The sequence below is a fragment of the Rhea pennata genome, chromosome Z, assembly GCF_028389875.1.
Source record: "Rhea pennata isolate bPtePen1 chromosome Z, bPtePen1.pri, whole genome shotgun sequence".
Taxonomy (NCBI): Eukaryota; Metazoa; Chordata; class Aves; order Rheiformes; family Rheidae; genus Rhea; species Rhea pennata.
Genome location: NC_084702.1, coordinates 17606467 through 17626255, shown reverse-complemented (window position 1 = coordinate 17626255; position 19789 = coordinate 17606467). Strand labels below are relative to the sequence as shown.

At 36.0% G+C, this 19789-nt stretch overlaps 1 protein-coding gene across 5 annotated transcripts in view; it reads left to right on the top strand.

Annotated features, from left to right (window-relative positions):
* PTPRD (protein tyrosine phosphatase receptor type D) overlaps nucleotides 1–18307 on the top strand; it is a 354190-nt gene extending 335883 nt beyond the window's left edge. For all 5 annotated transcript variants that reach the window (XM_062600476.1, XM_062600475.1, XM_062600474.1 and 2 more), the window contains 7 exons: nucleotides 2722–3007; nucleotides 3456–3634; nucleotides 4867–4993; nucleotides 6082–6207; nucleotides 10718–10872; nucleotides 15047–15182; nucleotides 17606–18307. In XM_062600476.1, the coding sequence (XP_062456460.1) occupies nucleotides 2722–3007; nucleotides 3456–3634; nucleotides 4867–4993; nucleotides 6082–6207; nucleotides 10718–10872; nucleotides 15047–15182; nucleotides 17606–17674 (1078 nt within the window). In that variant the 3' untranslated portion in view covers nucleotides 17675–18307. The remainder of the gene's footprint in view (nucleotides 1–2721; nucleotides 3008–3455; nucleotides 3635–4866; nucleotides 4994–6081; nucleotides 6208–10717; nucleotides 10873–15046; nucleotides 15183–17605) is intronic.
* Nucleotides 18308–19789: the final 1482 nt, after the last annotated feature.

Genomic DNA, 19789 nt, shown 5'->3' with positions numbered 1-19789 from the left:
TGAAAAGAAGTGCAAGAAATACTGTCAGGAAAAATTTGAAACTGCAGAGTGTTTTGTTTAAATGAAGATTCATAGAGTTTCTGGGAATAAGCACGAGTAAAGACTGCTGAATTATTGGAGAGTGCCTTAAAGCTTTACAAAAACCAATCTAACATACTCATGTAAGCTACCTGTTATATTTTCTTCACAATCCAAACAAAAATATCAAGAGTGAGAAAATTTTTGAGGTTTTTCTCCATAATTCTTACCAACCGTAAGGTAACTCAGGTTTCCTGGAATGCAAAACATTTCTTATATAAGGGAAATGAATTTGCATTGAGCTAGGAGAGCTACCATTTCATTTGTTCATGTATTTTCTCCCTCTCCAATTACCATCTGAGCAACATAATTGAGTGGTAAGTTTTCAAAAGCTCAGAATATCAATTAGTTTATCTCAGGATGGCAAAACTTGAGTGTGAGGCGTTTGGTCTGTTAGCACAAGTCCCTAGTGTTTTGAATGGGGTCTGCTTTTGTGAAGAGTCATGGGTTGTTAAAATACATGTTTACTATATGTTTTTTAATAAATATGAAAATATGGAATCTTAAAAACAAAACTGCTCTCATGGGAGACTAAAACATCTTTCTGTTCTGTGCTTCTCTTTATTTTGGTTACAGGGAGATATAATTTGTAATTTGCAGCATCTAACGAGAAATAAAGGTTGGCCTTTAATTGTAGGTTTCTGGCTGGATTTATGATATTTAATATCTCGCAAAAATGTAGGAATTATGAGAATATCTTGTTTTTTATATAACTTACCTGTATAAACTGGGATATAATTATCTTAATATCTTCATATCGCCTTTCAAAAAATTACAATATATAATATGCTTAGATATCCTTCACTAACATAATTTGAGTCCTTGAAGGGCTTATAAACTACTGATTACTATACTCCTTACTGCATTTCATATCACTAACTGAAAATAGTTAAGCATTTAAAAGGCTGGGAACTAACATTTGTTGTCACAGACATGAGGTGATGTAAGAATGATACATAAAAATCAGTATTTTTCACTTTTGATTTATACAACTACATGCTCAGATATTTGAAAGAAGACTTCATAGATATTGGTCATATTTGTGGCTGCAAAAAGACAGTCATCAGTTTGAAAATTTGACCTAATACAGATAACGTCTAAACATATCCTGAAAGGAATTTTCTCCAGAGAATTTAGGAAATTTGACAGTATTTAGAAAACAAATTGTCTCTTCAGACCTTCAGAACCTTTTCAATTCTTGCCTATTCTCTAGTCTATTTTAATATTCTTTCTGTGAATCCTTGTATAAGCTGTTCTTCTGTGCCAAATGCCATATGTTGGATCATGTATGATTAAACAAAGTATTATATATGTCTTTTTCCTCTTACCCTTGCATAATGTTGTCCTCAGGAGTCATTAAAGGTAGCCCATATATAAAACCTTTTACGTAGAGAAGGGATGACTAAAAATCATTGAAAGTCTGGCACATTTTGACAGCAGGTGTCATAACAATAAACTGTTATTAAGTAGGTCTGTTACTGAGATGTTTATGTTCTTTTGGACTCAGCTGAATATTTCACGGACAGGTCTTAACTGCTGTGCCAAAGTCACAGTAATTGACCTGTATCATCCTCTTCTACCGCCAAGCCCTACCAAACACAGGAAAGCAACTTTCTAGCTCAGGGGTGTTCCTGAGGAGTCATCTCTGGTGCAGAGAGATGGGAAGGAGAGGGTTCCTTGGTCTCAACAGGTTTGACGTGTCAACACCTCAGCTCGTGTCCAAAATGCTCCATCTAACTCCAGATGTCCAGCATCTGATTTCATCTAGAATCTGTAAGGGGACGCTGGCTTAGTCTCTGGCTGATGAACGTTACTGTCCCAGTCTGTCAACTGTTGTGATGTCAAGCTCCGTCTTCAATTATATTTAGTCCTTTTATCGTTTGCCTTTTGAAACAATCTGACAGCTGAACATCCTGGTCCAGGTTCTGGTCCCTCCAGTTTTGTCTTACTTTTTTTTCTAAAGATGCAAGACACACATTCACCTGTGCGTGCAAGACACACACAAGGGGCTAGCTAAGGATTTTCCAGGCCAGCTTCTAGTGTATCTAACTAGGCATCAGTCTGTGTTGCAAAGAATAATATTATGGCCTGGCTGTACAAAGGAAGGGAGGACATACGAAACTGCATCGTTTGAAACCTCACAGTCTGAGCTGGAGAAAGGACATAAAATTTGCCTTCAAAGCAGAATTTGTAACATTCGTTTTGTATAATGTTCTGCTAATAAATTCATCTCACTAATGAGAGGATAACAACAACAACATGTCTAATGAATTACAGATCATGCTACAAATAAAGCTTGAATTCTTAGCATATACATTACCTCTAGTCATTTTCATTTTTAAGAATATATCATTCTAAAATATGTTACAATGTGTTTTATTTCTTTCCTGTTCAAGCTTGAGCCTGCTAAATGCAAAGATCTCTTACAAAAGCATTCTCAGCCTTCAACTGCTTGTAATAGGAGTTGAAGGAGTTCATGTATTTCAAAGCACTGGCCTCTTTCCTAGAAACTGATGTTAATATTCAGAAAAGCGTGCTTTTCAAATCAGTGTTACGAAATTTTAAAACTTGAATGCCATAGAAATAAGGACAGTGCATGAAATATTCCTTCATGTTTTTCCTCCTGTGTTCTTTTCTTTTCAGTGCTGGAGTCGGCAGGACTGGCTGTTTCATTGTGATAGATGCCATGTTAGAGAGAATAAAGCATGAAAAGACTGCGGATATTTATGGCCACGTAACTTTAATGAGAGCGCAGAGGAATTACATGGTTCAAACTGAGGACCAATACATCTTTATCCATGATGCACTGCTGGAAGCGGTGACCTGTGGAAATACCGAAGTGCCAGCCAGAAACCTGTATGCATATATTCAGAAGCTGACACAGATCGAAACGGGAGAGAATGTCACAGGAATGGAACTGGAATTTAAGGTACTGACACGTTATCTTGTGGTGAGCCAAAAACAAAGTGGGTAGCACTTAGTGCTGCTGTGTCTTCCACCACTTGTTTCCAGCAATCAAAAGGATGAAATTTGAGCATAAAACTGTAAATTAAGAAGATAATATTTTATAAAATATATAATTCTGCTTTCAATTAATGTCCAGACAAGAACTGCTCAGAATGGGTGTTTTAACTTTGTTGTTCCTTTGTTTTTTTAATAGTTTGAAATTTATGTTTGTGTAACTGTTTAGTATTTAAATTTGTTTGCGTGAATGGAGCAGTTATTAAACTTTTATAAAATATCAAAAAAAGCTTTACAAACATTTGAAATTGAAATAATTTGTTAATGGGTCATAAGCAGTGATCATCAGTCCTGATAATGGCATTTGTTTTTGTCATAGCTGATCTTAATTCTTTTTATTTACTTATTTTCAACAGCGTCTAGCTAGCTCTAAAGCTCACACTTCAAGATTCATCAGTGCCAATCTGCCATGTAATAAATTCAAAAATCGCCTTGTCAATATTATGCCATATGAGTCTACAAGGGTATGCTTGCAGCCAATCCGCGGAGTAGAAGGCTCTGACTATATAAACGCCAGTTTTATTGATGGATACAGGTACTAATGATGATATATTCCCCTATGGACTATTTTAGAAGTTTATGTAATTATTTTTGTAGTCATAGTGAACAAGATTTAGTATTGTTCATAAGCTGGGCATGTTGTGTTTTGTTCTGCTTTTTAACATTAATAATGGCTTTAGATTTTCACCTGTACAACACAGGAAAATTATGTAGGGTGTAAGTATCATAATAGTAAGGTTGTACCTACCTTTATATCCTTGAGAATTCTCAGTATGTTTTTACGTGCTGAAGGTTACTGAAATTTTGAGTACATTCATACTTTGGAACCTCAGTCTTTTCACAACTATTCTACTTTAAAGGATACATAGAAATAACGTACAGGAGGTGTACTGCCTGTGTCAGGGTGATAACCTGTGATGATCTTGGAGCACTGATTAAGACCAGACCTAGTCTCCAAAAAGCATTTTATATGGTTTTAAACCAACAACTTCACTACAAAACAGAGCAATACACCCTTGGCTGGCTTAAAATTTGATAGGAAAAGGCATGAAAAAGAAGCAATGTACTTTCGCTAGGGCAGCTTAGGTGTGCTTGAATATCTGCATCTGCAGAATGCATTTTCTGAGCCTCTACTAGTGACTGGAAATAGACATCATCTGAAATAGTACCTACAAAAATGTTTCTGTTGACTGAGGCAAGTGCATAGTACATACATAGTACATAGTCTCCACCTTCTTATAGAGCTCCTCCTCCAGAAGATTTTAACAGCTTTGTGGTACCTTCCACAAGTAAGAGTTTAAGGCCTGGAAATGCAGCACACTCCTCTCTTGAATTTTCTTACTACCTTACTTTTACTGGAGGCACTAGGCTGTTGAAAAGGAGTTAATAAAGAAACTGCTTGTTGCTATAATTCCTGAACTTAATAGATAGTACCACAGTTTTTTTCTGCAAAATGAAGCAGCACAACTGTTTCTTAAGTGCTTTTTACAGCACACAAAATTGAACTATTAGTATTGCATTTAAATTTAAGTTATAATGATAAAGACATATATCATAGTAGTAACAGAGTAATTTCCTTCATAAAATTCTAAAAATAAAAAATGTCATTGTTTGATTAAACAATCTTATTAAGGTTTTAATGTGCTTATTATTAATAACATATAACTTTTCCTCTAGATAATGTTTACATATAAATCGACAACATGGATATCAATTTAGAGTTTTGTTTAAAATATTTCTCTTAATTTAATTTTTATTTCAACACAGACAGCAGAAGGCTTACATAGCTACACAAGGACCTTTGGCAGAGACAACTGAAGATTTCTGGAGAATGCTCTGGGAGCATAATTCTACAATTGTAGTCATGCTTACTAAACTACGAGAAATGGGCAGAGTACGTATTACTATAATATTTCTGTAGTAAAATGTTTATTATAATTCTAATATTTTCTTATTAAAGTATTTCGTTGTTAGGGGGATGTCTAAAGATACAGGTCATAAATTACGTTCCTTCTCCCTTCGAAATAACAGTGCCATTGTAGGTCATAAGGTGTTAGAATCACAGAACTACAGAAACGCAGAATGGTTGAGGTTGGAAGGGACCTCTGGAGATCTTCTAGCCCAGCCGCCAAAATTAGCATTTGCAATGTGTGGATGTGTTGCAGGAGACAAGCTAGGCGTGGCATTTTGTTCTGTGGCACAAAGATAATCAGCAACTTAGTTCTCATGTTAGTATTATAAAGAGAGCAGAGTGCATTGCTGGCTACTGAGTAATGAGGATTTCTCATTTGGAAACTTCTGCGGCTTCTGACATTAACAATGTTAGAGGGAAGTGTAGTATTTTTAACGGGGCTGAATGTTTACTGTGTACTTGTGCTGAACTTGGCAGTTTCATCAGCCTATTTACACTTGCAAAGTCATTAAAGTGCTGCTTTGTGTAAAGGGAAGAATGAAGTAGGTTACTGTCTGGGCAGGATTACATCAAGGATAAACTTGATACACGGTAAGTGAAATCTGAGCCCCACCAAATATTTTTGGAATAGAGGTGGTTTGGGACATTGATAGTGGATGCAGAGGTGTACAGACCCTTGACTAGGTGCACTCAGTCCCTTCTACAGAGAAGAAGGGAGAAAAAAGTAAAGATGGCCTAGAAGTTTGCATCCCGTTCTGTCTTAAATTTAAGCTAGGCATAGCTTTTGCCACTGATAAGTACGGAACTGAGCAGAAATGTAAAGAAGTTCAGAGGTACAAGGACCAGATGAAGCTCCTATGCAATGCAATACTGAAGATCATTTTTATATTCTAGGTATGATTTTTATATTTTACTTCAAACAACTCTGTTTTATTAAACTAACAGTTCAAGTTACTGTCAGTAATGGCACTTCCCATAAGTATTACATTTATCTGAGTGAAAAATTTAATACTAGTTTGTGGTAGTCATCTTGAGCAACAAGAAATGTATTTTGCTTTGTTATTTTGCAGGAAAAATGCCACCAGTATTGGCCTGCAGAGCGTTCAGCCAGATACCAGTATTTTGTGGTAGATCCAATGGCAGAGTACAACATGCCACAGTATATTCTAAGGGAATTCAAGGTTACAGATGCAAGGGTAAGTTCACACAGCATTATCCCCTTTCACATAAGTTTAAAGAGAAAGTCTATTTCTCTCTCTTCTCTTTCTCTCACCCTCTTTTTTTCTTTTTTTTTTTTTTAATTAGCAAAGGCCTACACATGTACTTGTTTTTCAAGCAGTAACCTAACAGCAGAGAAGGATATTATTAAATGTATATCATCTGTGTTTAAGAACAATTGACTCCGTTCAGATCTAATATCTGGGCAGCAGAGTTTTGCAGAATTTTGAATAAGTACTTGTGCTGAAATGCGTTAGATGATTTGGATGCCATCTTTCCTTCCTCCTCATTTCCCCTTTGATCCTTTTGGTGGGAAATTTTCATCACTTACAGCTGTAAATACTTTGTTTTGCACCACCTTCTAGGTTGACTGAATATGAAGGTTAATACAGTAAGATTTTAAAACTACAGAGTGAATAGCATTCTTAAGAAAAGCTTGACAAGCTTAGCACATTATAATTTGATTTTTGGCATAGCTTATTCTCAGGACTCTTGCATATCTGCAGAGAAGAGCTGTGCAGATGTGACCCTAGCTTCCTCATTTTCATTCTGTATTTCTTATATGAATTGCTGAGTCCAAGATTGCACACTAATATAAGATTAAAAGTACATAAGCTTTAAATATACATTTGGCATTTCTCAGACTTGTGATTTCTAGCATTTTATTCTGCATAAATGGAAAAATTACTGTCATCTTCCATTTCTATAAGCACTGTAGAATATTGTTTGTTCAAGCAAAATAGTGGATGTACTGTCCAGGAAAAACCTGACTAGTTACTCAGAGTTGCCAGTCACCATACAAAATATTAGATTTTCTCTTTATTAGCTAGACTTCTGACTTGATATTAGCTTCATGTAAAATTAGGTCCTACAGGCAGTTAGCTAGATAGTTAGCATGTTAAAATTTTAAGTGCGCAAATGAGACTCAGATTCATGTTTATGAAAAGAACTGTAGGCATACTTTGGATCTGATATTCATTCTATTGAAACGTAGTGAGGATCACATGAATGATAGCTTCTCTAACTTGTTTGTAAATAAATTCTGAAAACCATTGGCTTTTAACATCAGTTTTCAACCATATTTGTAAGCATAGGCAGAGTCAGAGGCAATTTTCACTGCAAAATTGCTGATTGTCTGTGCATATGGAGTATTAAAAAAATTTCTCTTCCTTCTCAAGCTGAAAAAGAGCTAAGGTGACATAGTTCACCAAGCTCAAATCATAGAATAATAATGCCAAAAAAGAAGCCACAGATGTAGCTGAAGGGGAAAGGCTGCAAACAATACATAGGGTAAAATAAGAGCTTATAGTAAAGCAGTATGTTTGCAAATCTCAGTCGGTTTGTTTATAGCTAGCTAACCAGTAAAAAGTCTAAAAGGATTTCTTAGCTTAATTTGCCAGAAATAGTTTTCCTGGTCCTGCTATTAGTATATCTCTTGTAAAAAGTGTCATACATGCACGTCAACAAACTCATTGTGACATCTTATAATTGCTTATTATTGTTTTTCAAATTTAAAAAATCTCTTTATCTTAACGACCCTAGTTTTGTTAAACAACTCACTGGCAAGGTCTCAGGGCCATCTTAAACTTTCTAGGCGTGCTGGAAAACCATAACCCCACCAAATTTGCTGAGAGCAGTAAACGTTACTTAGGAAAATGTATCTTATAGTTTTTCTGTAATTAGGCTTTTACGCCTGTCACACCCAGTAATTGAGACCATCTAACTGAATTATTATATTCAGTGGAGAATAAATGCTGCGGTAGTTGCAACCAGCCTGTCTCCCCCTTATCTTCAAGCGCTTTAGTGATGCCAGAATAGCATTGGTGCCCTGGTAAAGCTGAGCTGGCCAGTTGTTCCCCAGAGGCAGCAACGGAGTGCGCTGCCTTTGTAGGTGTCAGCAACAGGCGTTTGGTTTGGAGCTCCCTGTTGTTTCTAAAACTGAATTGTTGTAAAATGGAATTGACCTCTGTAACCATTTCAATCTACTATTCTGACTGCTTTATACACACTTTCTCTGTAAACTACTAAGGTCGATATGTTGGGGCAGTCTCATATAAGGCTAACCTATTAGTGATGGCTGTAAGCGAGTGTTATATATTCTACAACCTCATCAAAAGACAATTGGCTATCCCCTGCAGGAACAGGAAGAAATCTAAATGGTCATCCAATCAATAAGGTTATTTATTAAAGCCGTGTGCTCCATACAGGGATTTGAAAGTTCCTATTTTGGTGACTAGCACTTCTTACCCTATCTGTGTTAACTGACAATATTTGAAAAACAAGATTTTAATAAAATTTGGTATTTGTATTTGGAGTACTTATGGGCAAGCATCTCATTAAAAGAAAGCAGCACTGTTTATAATGTCAGAAGAATGGGGAATTGTGTAAGAAATTGCAGGCTACCTCCCAGTCTGCTTTAATGGTAGTCTAATATCAGACTAACTTTATTTGTGTGCTCATTAAATAGTATGATATAATAGAGGTTCTTGACATTAAAAGAAAGAGTACAATTTTCATGGACTTGCATGAGATTACTGAGATTGCTAAAATAAAATATATTACATAGTTGATTTATACCAAGTAGATGAATATTTACCTTTAAGTCTATTTCATAAATAGAAAATTGTTGGCTTTCCAATGACAGCCTAGACTTAAGCAAAGCAGCATATTTCTTTCTAACTTCTACTCCCTTAAAAAGTTACATTTTTTTAGTGTAAATCCTGTCAGGGTCATAAATTGTCTAAGAGCTTCCGTACCCTTAATTGGAACATTGCAATAGAGTCACACTTAAGGTTTTGTTTCTTTATTTTGGGGAAATGGGAAATCAAAGTGGGAGTCTATTTATTGTTTAGTCTTTTTGATGGATTAGTATCATATGCTTACAGTTATCTGGAGTGATGCATTGCATAATAGCTTATTAGAGGGAATGGGATCAGAGGTCATTATGAGAAAACATCATACCAAGAAAATGCCACTGTAGATGATAGGATATATTTTGTGTTTGGTTCTTTGGATTGATACCTACTAGGAATAAAATTGGGTAAATAATTTGGAACAGATATGCTCTTTTTTAGTGGACAAAAATATTCCACACAGCTAGTGTGCATACTGTCAGAGTAGCAGTCTAAGAGAGAGTGGGGCAAAAAGGAGGGTGTGTGTTGTTTCATTGAGCTGTGGCTGGCAACACACCCATCCACTCTCAGCTGATGGACAGCAGGCAGAAACCAGAGGAGACATAAAAGCAGGTTACTGGCTTTTATTATCGTTTATTTTTTAAATTACTTCTATTTCAGTTCTAAAAGTCTGTAATAACTGAAAGCTTATGATGGAAAAAAAAGAAAAAAGAGTGTTCTTGCCTTCGACATAACTATCTGTTTCTCAGGGGATGTCCTATAATCATTTTAATTTTTCATGAGTTTCACTTAGTAAAAGACCATTTTGAAAACCTGATAAGGAGGGTGCTTAAGAACTGCTACACGTCCAGAGGAATTAGTTCACCGTAGTAGCTCAATTTATGTTCATGCTTTTAAGCTACACAAATTGACAGTGCTCAAAATTATCAAGGATAATTATTTTTAAACAAATTTCCTTCATCCAGTTTCCACTTGTATTGTATTTTTATTATTTATGCTATCCTGAGCGTTTACATGTTAAATAGGTATGCAGTAGAAACTGGAGTTTGCAGTGGACTTCAGCTGTTCCTGTGTGTTACTATAAACATAACCATGTTGCAGTATTCTGCACTTTTAAAAAATCCTGTTAATATTCCTAGTCAAAGGAACTGAACAGCTTCAGCTAGCATGTCTGGAGAGAGAAAAACCTTCTTCTAGATTGTTACTGGTTTGAACTCTGTCCAAGCTATTAGTAAATGAAATTATGATGATTCAAAGGAAGTTCATGATTCAAAACAAGTGACTGATCTTGAACTTTGAAACAAGTGGCTTGGTCATCTTCTTCCAGGCAAGTGTGTACCTCCTGGAAAGCACAGTAACTGCTATGCTCTTAAAGAAACACTCTGAACAGAGCCAAGATATTCCTGCCATGCAGTCAATGAGTATATTTGTGGAAAGGAGGGGCAGGTTGGATGGCCATATTCTACCTGTTTTATATTAAAAGAAAATTACAGTCCAGAAGACTTAAAACATAACTTTAAAAAAATCATATAACCTAATGAGATCTTAACTTCATTGTTCTTAGACTCTCTTTTTGCACAGGCAAAATGTCAAACAACTCTCCTATCCAATGCAGAAAGGAATCTGCACAGTGTCACAGTTAATGATATTCCACTTCTGTGCCAGTGTGTTATGATACCTCCAAAAACATGAATCAGTACTGTGATTGAAAGAATCTGTGTACACGCAAACTTAGTCTTTCCCCACTCCCACCCAATGTACATTTTTTGTGATTATCCTTCTGTTTTGTTGGCTGACCGGCTTCCAGCCATTGGGACATTGTTTTGGGATATATTATGTGTGTCTTTCGTTAAAGGATGGCCAGTCCCGTACAGTGAGGCAGTTCCAGTTCACTGACTGGCCAGAACAAGGAGTGCCAAAGTCTGGAGAAGGATTTATTGACTTCATAGGCCAAGTGCATAAAACAAAAGAACAGTTTGGTCAGGATGGACCAATCTCTGTTCATTGTAGGTAAGTAAACAAAATCTCAAAATGGTTCATGTGCATTTTTTTTTTCTAAAGTTGACTTTAGAAATAGCTGACAGCAGTGAAAGCATATAGGTAAGTGGAACTTCATAGGTGAACTACCAGAAATGTGATAAAGTAGAAGGGTTAAAAAGGAGCGTATAGGAGGATTGCTTTATGAAGTGGGAACTGTTTTGTGATACAATTTCATGTGTACAGAAAAGATTCTCCTGAAGTATATGGAAGCGCGTGTTATTATTCTTTGTTGAAAAGTGTCTGTGTCAAAGGGTAAAAACAACTTGATCACCGCTACATTCGGAAAGCAGTAGGAAATGCCTTGTCATAGGTTAGTCTATCTGATTTTTTTCTACTGCTGATTAAAAGTGATTCGGTTACACTGGCGGGGATTGTTAGCTGTTTACTCCTGAATAACACCTTAGTGGTGATCAAGACAAGCCAAAGAGAAAGGTGGCTACATCAGAAGATGAATAGAATAGAAATCAGAGTTCAGAAACTTTGCCTATCAAAAAATCCTTGTGATTTGGATTGGGGAGTTAGAACTTCCGAATGTAATACCCATTTTCTGATGTTATGAGCTTCCTAAATTCCTTCACAATTGAGATGCAGATCACAACAGCTTGCAGGATGCATTGGAATAATCCAAGGGTGAGCTTTTATAATATTATGATATTTTTTATTTACTTTCACTGCAGTATTCTAAAGTCTATAGCAGATGGCCAAAAATAATATTTTATCTTTTATCTAATAAATTGCTTTTTATAAAATCCATTAGGATTTTAGATACTCATTTTGCAACATTATTTTTTTTGATAGATGAAATGCTATTGTTTATATAACATAGATGGAAGATATTAATATCTGTATCAAGGTCTCTCTGCAAGCCAGGCAGTGCTCTAACGCTAATATGAAGGCAAAATGAACAAGTTTACTAGGGCATATAAATGAAGAAAGAGAGGGAGAGAGAGAGAGATTCTTGTCCTTTCAAAGCCAGATTCTTGTCTTTTCAAAGCCATAGGTTCACAAGTTCTGATGCTATGTTTTAACAAAGATCTTTATATTCCTTAATCAGGAAGACTAACAAAGTAAATATACTTGACTGTTTGAATCCCACTTTTTCTGTGTGCCTAAGGATTTTTAAGGTCCGTGAAGGAGAATGGCGTTGCAAAACAGAGTTCAGGGATGCATTTTGCAAAGGAGAGTAAAAGACAGCTGTGATAAGAACAAGCCTCGTTCTTCCTGACATTAAAGACTTTTGAGAGCAGAGGAATAATAAGCAGTAGTTGTCACTGTGTGTGGGCATGCATAAGAAAGAAATATGAAAGCAAATATTCTACTAAGTCCTTTCTACCGTGCAAGCACTGCCTACTTCTGACCCTGAAATGAAATACATCTTGCAGTAGGTGATGCAGCCCTTCCAATTAGGTTTAATCTTTCACACTGAAGCCATAGAGAATTATACTATTGATTTTGTCAGATCCAACATAATCTGTCAAGATTTCGTCTTTAAATGTTTTATCATCACCCTAATGACATTTTAGAGGTTACAAATGCTAATCATTACTATCAATGTTAGTCAATACATATGAATATTAAATAACCTGCTTAAATTACTAAGTTTATTTGTTTCTTTCAGGAAATACAGGATTCAAGTACCTCCATTTTCCCAGACCTTGTGGTATTCTTATATTGGCTCCAGTTGGTACCATGAGGAATTTTTAAGGATTTCTTTCTTGTAGAGGCAAAAAATGGGAAAATAATTTTATTGTCAAATTCCCAATGTGCCAGTTCCCTGTATTTTCCATTCCAGTCTACATATTTCTCATGAGTTTGCATTCTGTATTCCACAGTAAACCACCACCACCCACACTTTTCAAACATTAGGTACATTCTGCTTCTCTGGCACTTTTACAAATAAGTCAGTGTGCTACTATTTAAAAGTTTCTAACCTCACCAGGCAATCAATTAAAAATTAACAAAAATATTAAAGGATTGTTCACTCAAAAGCAAAATATTCACCAGAATCAACATTAAGCATTTGCAGTTTTGTTTCAACTTTCAGCTGAAGAGTAGGGAAGAGCACCTTTTCCCAATACACAAGCAAGACCTACTTTTAAGAACAAATTCCCACCTCTTACAAAAACATTGGTACTTCCACAAGACTGATTAAGGTATTCTAAATTCTATCTCTAATTGTTAAAACTTCAGTGAGTACTCACACTGAGCTAGCAGCATCATGGAGCAGTGCCAGGGACCCTTCACCATTTACTAAACAAAGAGTTTTTCAAAACCTGTGGTGCACTCCTTTGTAAATTACTGTGGTAGAACGCAATCCGCAGTCTGACTTGCACTGAATGAAGTCAGCTGGTGTTACTAGTACATTTGTGGACTTCATCACTCTTTAGAAATCCTAACTATCTGCTAATAGGAAATGACTTCACGTTTAAATATGCTTGTCACTTTCAGCTGGAACAAGGTCCATCAGTTTTTCTACAGACTTTACTAAAGTATTACACTTGATGGCTAATTAGGATTGAAACATTGAGATCTTTTCATATTAGTCTATATTCTCATTAAGTAATTCTCCAGATACTTTTTACTTCTGAAGAACACAAGAGAGCAATTTAATTCCTTCCTCTTTTTGATTTAAAGAGTTCTGAATAATTTTCTTAAGGTGATAAGGATTTGACTAATGCCCGATCTAGAAGTCATTACACATACATTTAGAAAACCATGCCTTTTTGTTTGAGTGCTTCAAATGGTTCATCAGGAGCAAGATGGTAACAGAGCAGGAGCTGAATTGGTAATTAGCCTTCACTATACTGACACTTTCTAGGGCACTATTGTCATGGGATCTAAACACTCTTAAAGTCTAAACAGGTTTCATCATTCGGTTTCCAGAACTTTTGAGAGTATTTCCTGTTGCTTTAGATCTGCAAGACTACTGTCATCACATACAGGAACACCAGCACTGAGAGCATGACATTTTATCAAGTTGTGTTCAAGTGTCCTTTAGCTTCAGACCTCTGAGGGCATACAGGTTCTTCAGAGTTTCTAAATTTAATCACATGTATTTAACAGCCTGAAAAATGTGCTGATCTAAATTAAACAATGGAATACCATCATACAAACTGAGCATTGGTCTCTACACTTGTATCTGTATTCAGTGTACCTCTGTCACAGGCCATGTGGGTGTTCAGAGTTCTTCAGTCTCTCCCTGTGGTTCGTCTTCTTCCTATTGAATAAGTCTGTACGTCTGCAGGCTATTTTACTGGAGAAAACCTTGTGAAGCAGTCAGAATCCACTGTGAGATGATGATTTGCCTAATTACCACTACTCAGGCTCAGAAGATCTTTGTCCAAAAGTGATCCACATGAGCAGATGATTATTTAGGTTTAATGACTGACTACTGTTGGCACTTCTAATTACAGGAATTTCTTTTGTATGGATTTTAGCTAATGATAGAAATCTGAGACAGAACAGAGGGCAAATAAGCCATATATTCAGAAAAGAGATTCCATTCTAATGGGGACACTTACTAGATATGTATATCAGCATCTGTAATCTGTACAGTGGAGTGTGAAACTTCAGTAAATGCTATTTCTTAGGTTTTAGATATGTCAGTTATTTAAATTGTGGTATATATGAACAATTTCAATATTCACTGAAAGTCCACTGATTGTCTTCAACTTGGAATAGAGCATCAACTAACATATCAAATAGGGGGAGATACATATAAAATGGAGGGGATACGTCACCACATCATCAGCAAACATATCAAATGGAAGCTGAGATGAAGAAAGCAGTAACATGCATTCTGGTTTCTTTTCTTTTGTCATTTTCAATATAGATCACCAGCAGCAAACACTCTCATCTTCCCTCACCATGCACTGATTACTGTATATTTGGATCAACAAACCAAATTACTTTGCAGTAAAGACTAGAAAGTCAGGAAGTATATAAATAGTATGTTGAATTTGCTTGAGAGCAGTTATTCTGAATGAAATGTGGCAGTCTGCTGTGGAATTTTGTTCAGTGAGCCTTTCCTTGTTTTGAAATCTATAGACATACGGTGTGTTGTATCCACAGATAAGTTGTCAGCCAATTTTTTCAGCATTAACTGTCAATTAACATTCTTTTTTTTTTTTGTTTATTGCAATAGTGCGGGTGTTGGAAGAACTGGAGTATTCATTACCCTGAGCATTGTGTTGGAAAGAATGAGATATGAAGGTGTTGTTGACATCTTCCAGACTGTCAAAATGTTAAGAACACAGCGGCCAGCCATGGTACAGACAGAGGTGAGGGGAACAGTGTCCATATACAATGGTGATGGAAAAGGAGGCGGGGTGGGGGGAGCAATTTCCACAGCCACGAATTCGCAGATGGAGACTGTGTAAAGTGTGCTTACTTTTATATGTTTAATGGCTTTATGGCTTCAGAGTAAATTTTGCCATAGATGCAGTGTAAGAATTATTTCTTGTTATTATGGCAGTAGACACAGTAGCTGGAGAACAGAAGAATCACTTCATTAGTGGACCCTGAATTTTGATAGTAAATAATGAGTATTGAGAAAAATGGTATGAGAAAAACCATTTTTCAAGAAATGCTACCCATTTTCATTTGAACCTTTTCTTCCTGGCAGAAATGTGTGGTAATAAAGAAGGAGTCCAAATGTTTGTGTGGGTGGATCCAGTAAACTCTATGTGTTCCAACAGCAAAGTGTTGTTCATGGCTTCCAGTTCAGGCTGTATGATTTTCATGGTTCTCTTGACTTTGCATCACCAAGAAAGTCTCTTGTTTGACCTCAAAATCATAATGGTAAATTCAGCGTTGGGAAAATATGGAATAGGTGATTGTCTTGCTAGCAGGAATGCTATAGAGAAATGAGGAGAGAGATGAGCAATATCAACTGATCTCCTGGACCTTGTTCCTTGGAATTGTCGTGTCATAAAGAATATTAAATACTTTCGGTATATGCTTAATTTCTACTTAAATTTCTGGACAGGAGACTTGAACTCAGCCTGAGACTAGATTAGAGAACCAAGTCAAAGGGCAAGAGAAGGAAAAATTTTAAGTCATACTTTTATTTGATATAATTTGATTGACATTGGCCTTTGTATTACATTCTATGAAATTTAAGATGGTTCCCCAGAGAACGATCTTAAATTTCACCAGATTTCTATGAGAAAATTACACTTATTCAGAAAAGTCTCGATAGTGAGAAAACAGCTTTATAAATACATATATGAGATATATATATAAGCTTGTCACTTACACAAGTAACTCACTGTGACCAATGGAAAAACTAATTACATTTTTTTCTATTACCATCATTATTCTAGAAGTGTACATTAGACAAAATGAAAAACATCTCTTTCCTGTCCTTTTGTTTCCAAGAAATAAATACAGCATCCAGAAACACTAATCTTCTTGGAGCCTACCTGACAAATACAGAATTAGGCTATGTGATATATTCCGCCTCCCCTTGCTTCATCTTGTTTCTGTGTGCTACCCTTCACCCCCGGCTGAAAGTGGAAATGCTGGGGATTCATTTCTCTCAGGACTCGTAAAAGAAATCCTATCTTCAGCAACACAAAGTGCTAAGAAATCTAATCCTTATTCAACAAAGCACTTGAAATCAGTGTGGACCATCCATATGCTTAAAATTTAGGCATATGTTTTAAAGTATTCCCCCACTATTCCAACACCGAGAAGAAAGGAGCTATTAGTGATCATGTCATTAAACTGATGCAAGTATCTAATCAGTCTCTTGGTCTTCAAAAAATTTTTAATTGTGATCTTAATAAATATCGCCCATATGGGGTTATCGGCTATCACTGTAATATAAATGAGCAGACTGTTTGGATACTTGGATGGCTTTCAGAAGTAATTTCTTTCTTTCTTTTATCATCTGTACCCCGAGGAGCAGTCACAAATGAGTACACTGACTTGGCATTTTAGTATTAGCGTGCAGTGTTTCATAAATGTGCAAAAGAAGTGCTGTGTGTGCATGGGAATAACATGAAATGCCAAATATTGGATTCACTAGAAGAATATGCAAATTTCTCACCACTTTGAGCTTTCTTTCTCTGTTTCCAGGTTCAAGTGCAATCTGTTTCATATTGATAGGGTGCTTAGCTACATCTTTCTCTTTCTTCCCTGTTCTTGCCACAAGCTAACATGTCTTCACATCATCAACAAAGCTTACGTTACTGAAGGTTGGGGTCCCCTTGCTTCCTAAATTGATTTTTAACCTGGTGGCTTTTCATACGACATTCTGTATCAAGGCTATGATGGATATTGTCACTTAGTGCAGTGTATCAAATTTGATGTAGAGTTAATTGCACATCTTGCTAGTTATTTTCAAATACATAGGGGGAAAGGAAGCTTAACAGGCTCCCATAAGAGAAAAAGCTTTTTGCTAAAGTTATATTAATTCAGAACAACAAATGCTTGGTAAATGGTTGTATAGTTTCTTCACAAAAAGAAGGTGCATTCTGTGGAGTAGGTTATTGCGTTAAGTCTCAGTCTGTCTTCATTTATTGCAACTCAGACTGCCGTTGTGTTGATGTCAGCAAGAGAATACTGCTGAACTGCAGATGCCTCTGTGGTATGTTTGTCTGTAGCCACGAAGAATTTGCTCTTACTTAGAAAAAAGTAGAAAGCAACCAACAAGCCGGCTTTTGAAGCTTTTCTTTTTTTTCTCTGTTTCTTTCCCCAGGATCAATACCAGTTCTGCTATCGAGCCGCACTAGAATATCTGGGCAGCTTTGATCACTATGCAACGTAAAAACCCACCGTGGATTTTTATTGCAGGCCCTTTAAGATCCAGAGAGCCGCTTCTGAGCCATACGGTGTGCTTTAGAAATACTTCTTAACTCTTAGCTAAGGAGCAATTATTGGGGATATATAAAACAAACAAAAATATTGGGGATATATAAAACAAAAACAAAAACTATTCCATGTGGACCAAGAATTCACAGTTTAATAACCTAACCATAATTAAACAATCCTGACCGGTGAGGCGTCTGAAGGATCTCATTTACAGATACCTCAAGGGTCCGACATTGGTTGAAGTTAAAGGGAAGAGGAAGTTGTTGGGAAGAAGCATCATCTTGTTCAGGATTGCATGATTGTTGCAAAGAGGAGTTTTGAGAGAACTGCAATTCAGTGCAAGATGTTTGTTAAAGGCCGGTACCTGGCTTCTAAAACAAAAGGGACTCTTTGCTTCAACATCACCCCTTTCCACCATACTGCTCATCATAACACTTTAGGGAAAATGTGGGAATGTTTAAAAGAAAGTCCTTGATTTAGTTTTTTAGTATTGTAAAGATACTGCTGACCTGTGCTTCATTTTTAACTGTGTAAACTTTTTCCTTTTTTTAACAAGAGTTTATCATTCAATGAAGTGAATTAAAAATAAGGTTGCATAACTGTTCATCTTTTTGTTTAAAAATTGTAGATTTTTTTAAGCTGTAGAACTGTTACCTGTAATATCGTGCTGTAGACATGTTAACAAATTTGAAAATTTGCACATTTTTGTGCAGTTCCATATTTATCTACAGTACCACAGTCTTGTTAGATATTACTTTTACAGTTTTGTTTATTTTATTTTTCTTTAAGAAAATATTCATTGTAATCAGTTAAATCAAAATGGGGCTTTTCAGTTTCATTTGGAATCAACAGGGAGGCGCAAAGTATAAAGATGCTGCTACACACACACACGCACGCACGCACGCACAGGCACACACATGCACATGCACACCCCTCTCTCCTTCTATATGTATGGGTATATGTATGTATTACAATCTACTCAAATCTATCTCTCTGTATAGCTATTGAGATACAGATAGATAGATATCTACACACATACACATAAATATATCAGTTCTTCCATGACTTGGATTTAATAAAGTGATAGGAAAGTTTTTCAGCATACTACAGTCAAGCTATACTAGTATTTGATCTTCTCTGCATTTCCAAGGTCCATAAAGTTTTGTTTTGAAGGAAAACGAGGAATGCACATCACTGATATTAGAACATCATCCCCATCTCAAATAATATTTCTAGCCACGTTGCCATTTGAACACACACACACGCACAAACACTTGCACGCACACAGACACACACACACACACACACACAGAGTATGTATGTGGTTTAGGCTTCCAGTAAAGTTCAATATTTGTAACACTTTAGTGCAATAAGAAATCATATTATTAAATGTAGGAGGTGTGCATGTGGGAAAGGTCAGTGCATATCCCTTTAGGGGGGAGAATGTTGTAATATACTAGCTATTAAGATGTTTTAAAATTGTATTCAATAGTATACTGTCGATAGTGTGCGCTATAAAATTTGCATTTATCATATGTAACAGGGCAAAGCCAAACACACATTGCTCTGTGAAATCAAACTTTTTGTGGCATACAGCATTGTTCAGAGATGCTGTTTTTTATTTTAATTTTACATTTAGAGTGCCTTATATTTGATGCCTATTTTCAATAGCATTTCTTTCAGTTAGCCTTCATTTGTATTTAGTTCAGTTCATATTTCTGTTACTCTTTTCAGTGAAAGCATTCTAACACTTGTAATCAGACAATTTTGAATAATATGCATTCCCAAACTCTAATCAAGTACGGATGGTAATAAGTGATAACCCAAAACACATAGGTAGTCAAGGCCCTTTGTCTCTCCATATTTCCAGTAACAGACCAGCCCACGACGTAAAGATCTATTTCCAGTTGGCTTTTCAAAATGACTGTGTCACTGGTTATACTGTTATCATTGCAGAGATGTAGCAGTACACTAGTAGTAGCTGATATAAATTGCATTTATGCATCTTTATTTATTTATTTTTTTTATTATTTTTGGGCCAGCCCTGCTCTTTCACTTGTGTCAACAGATT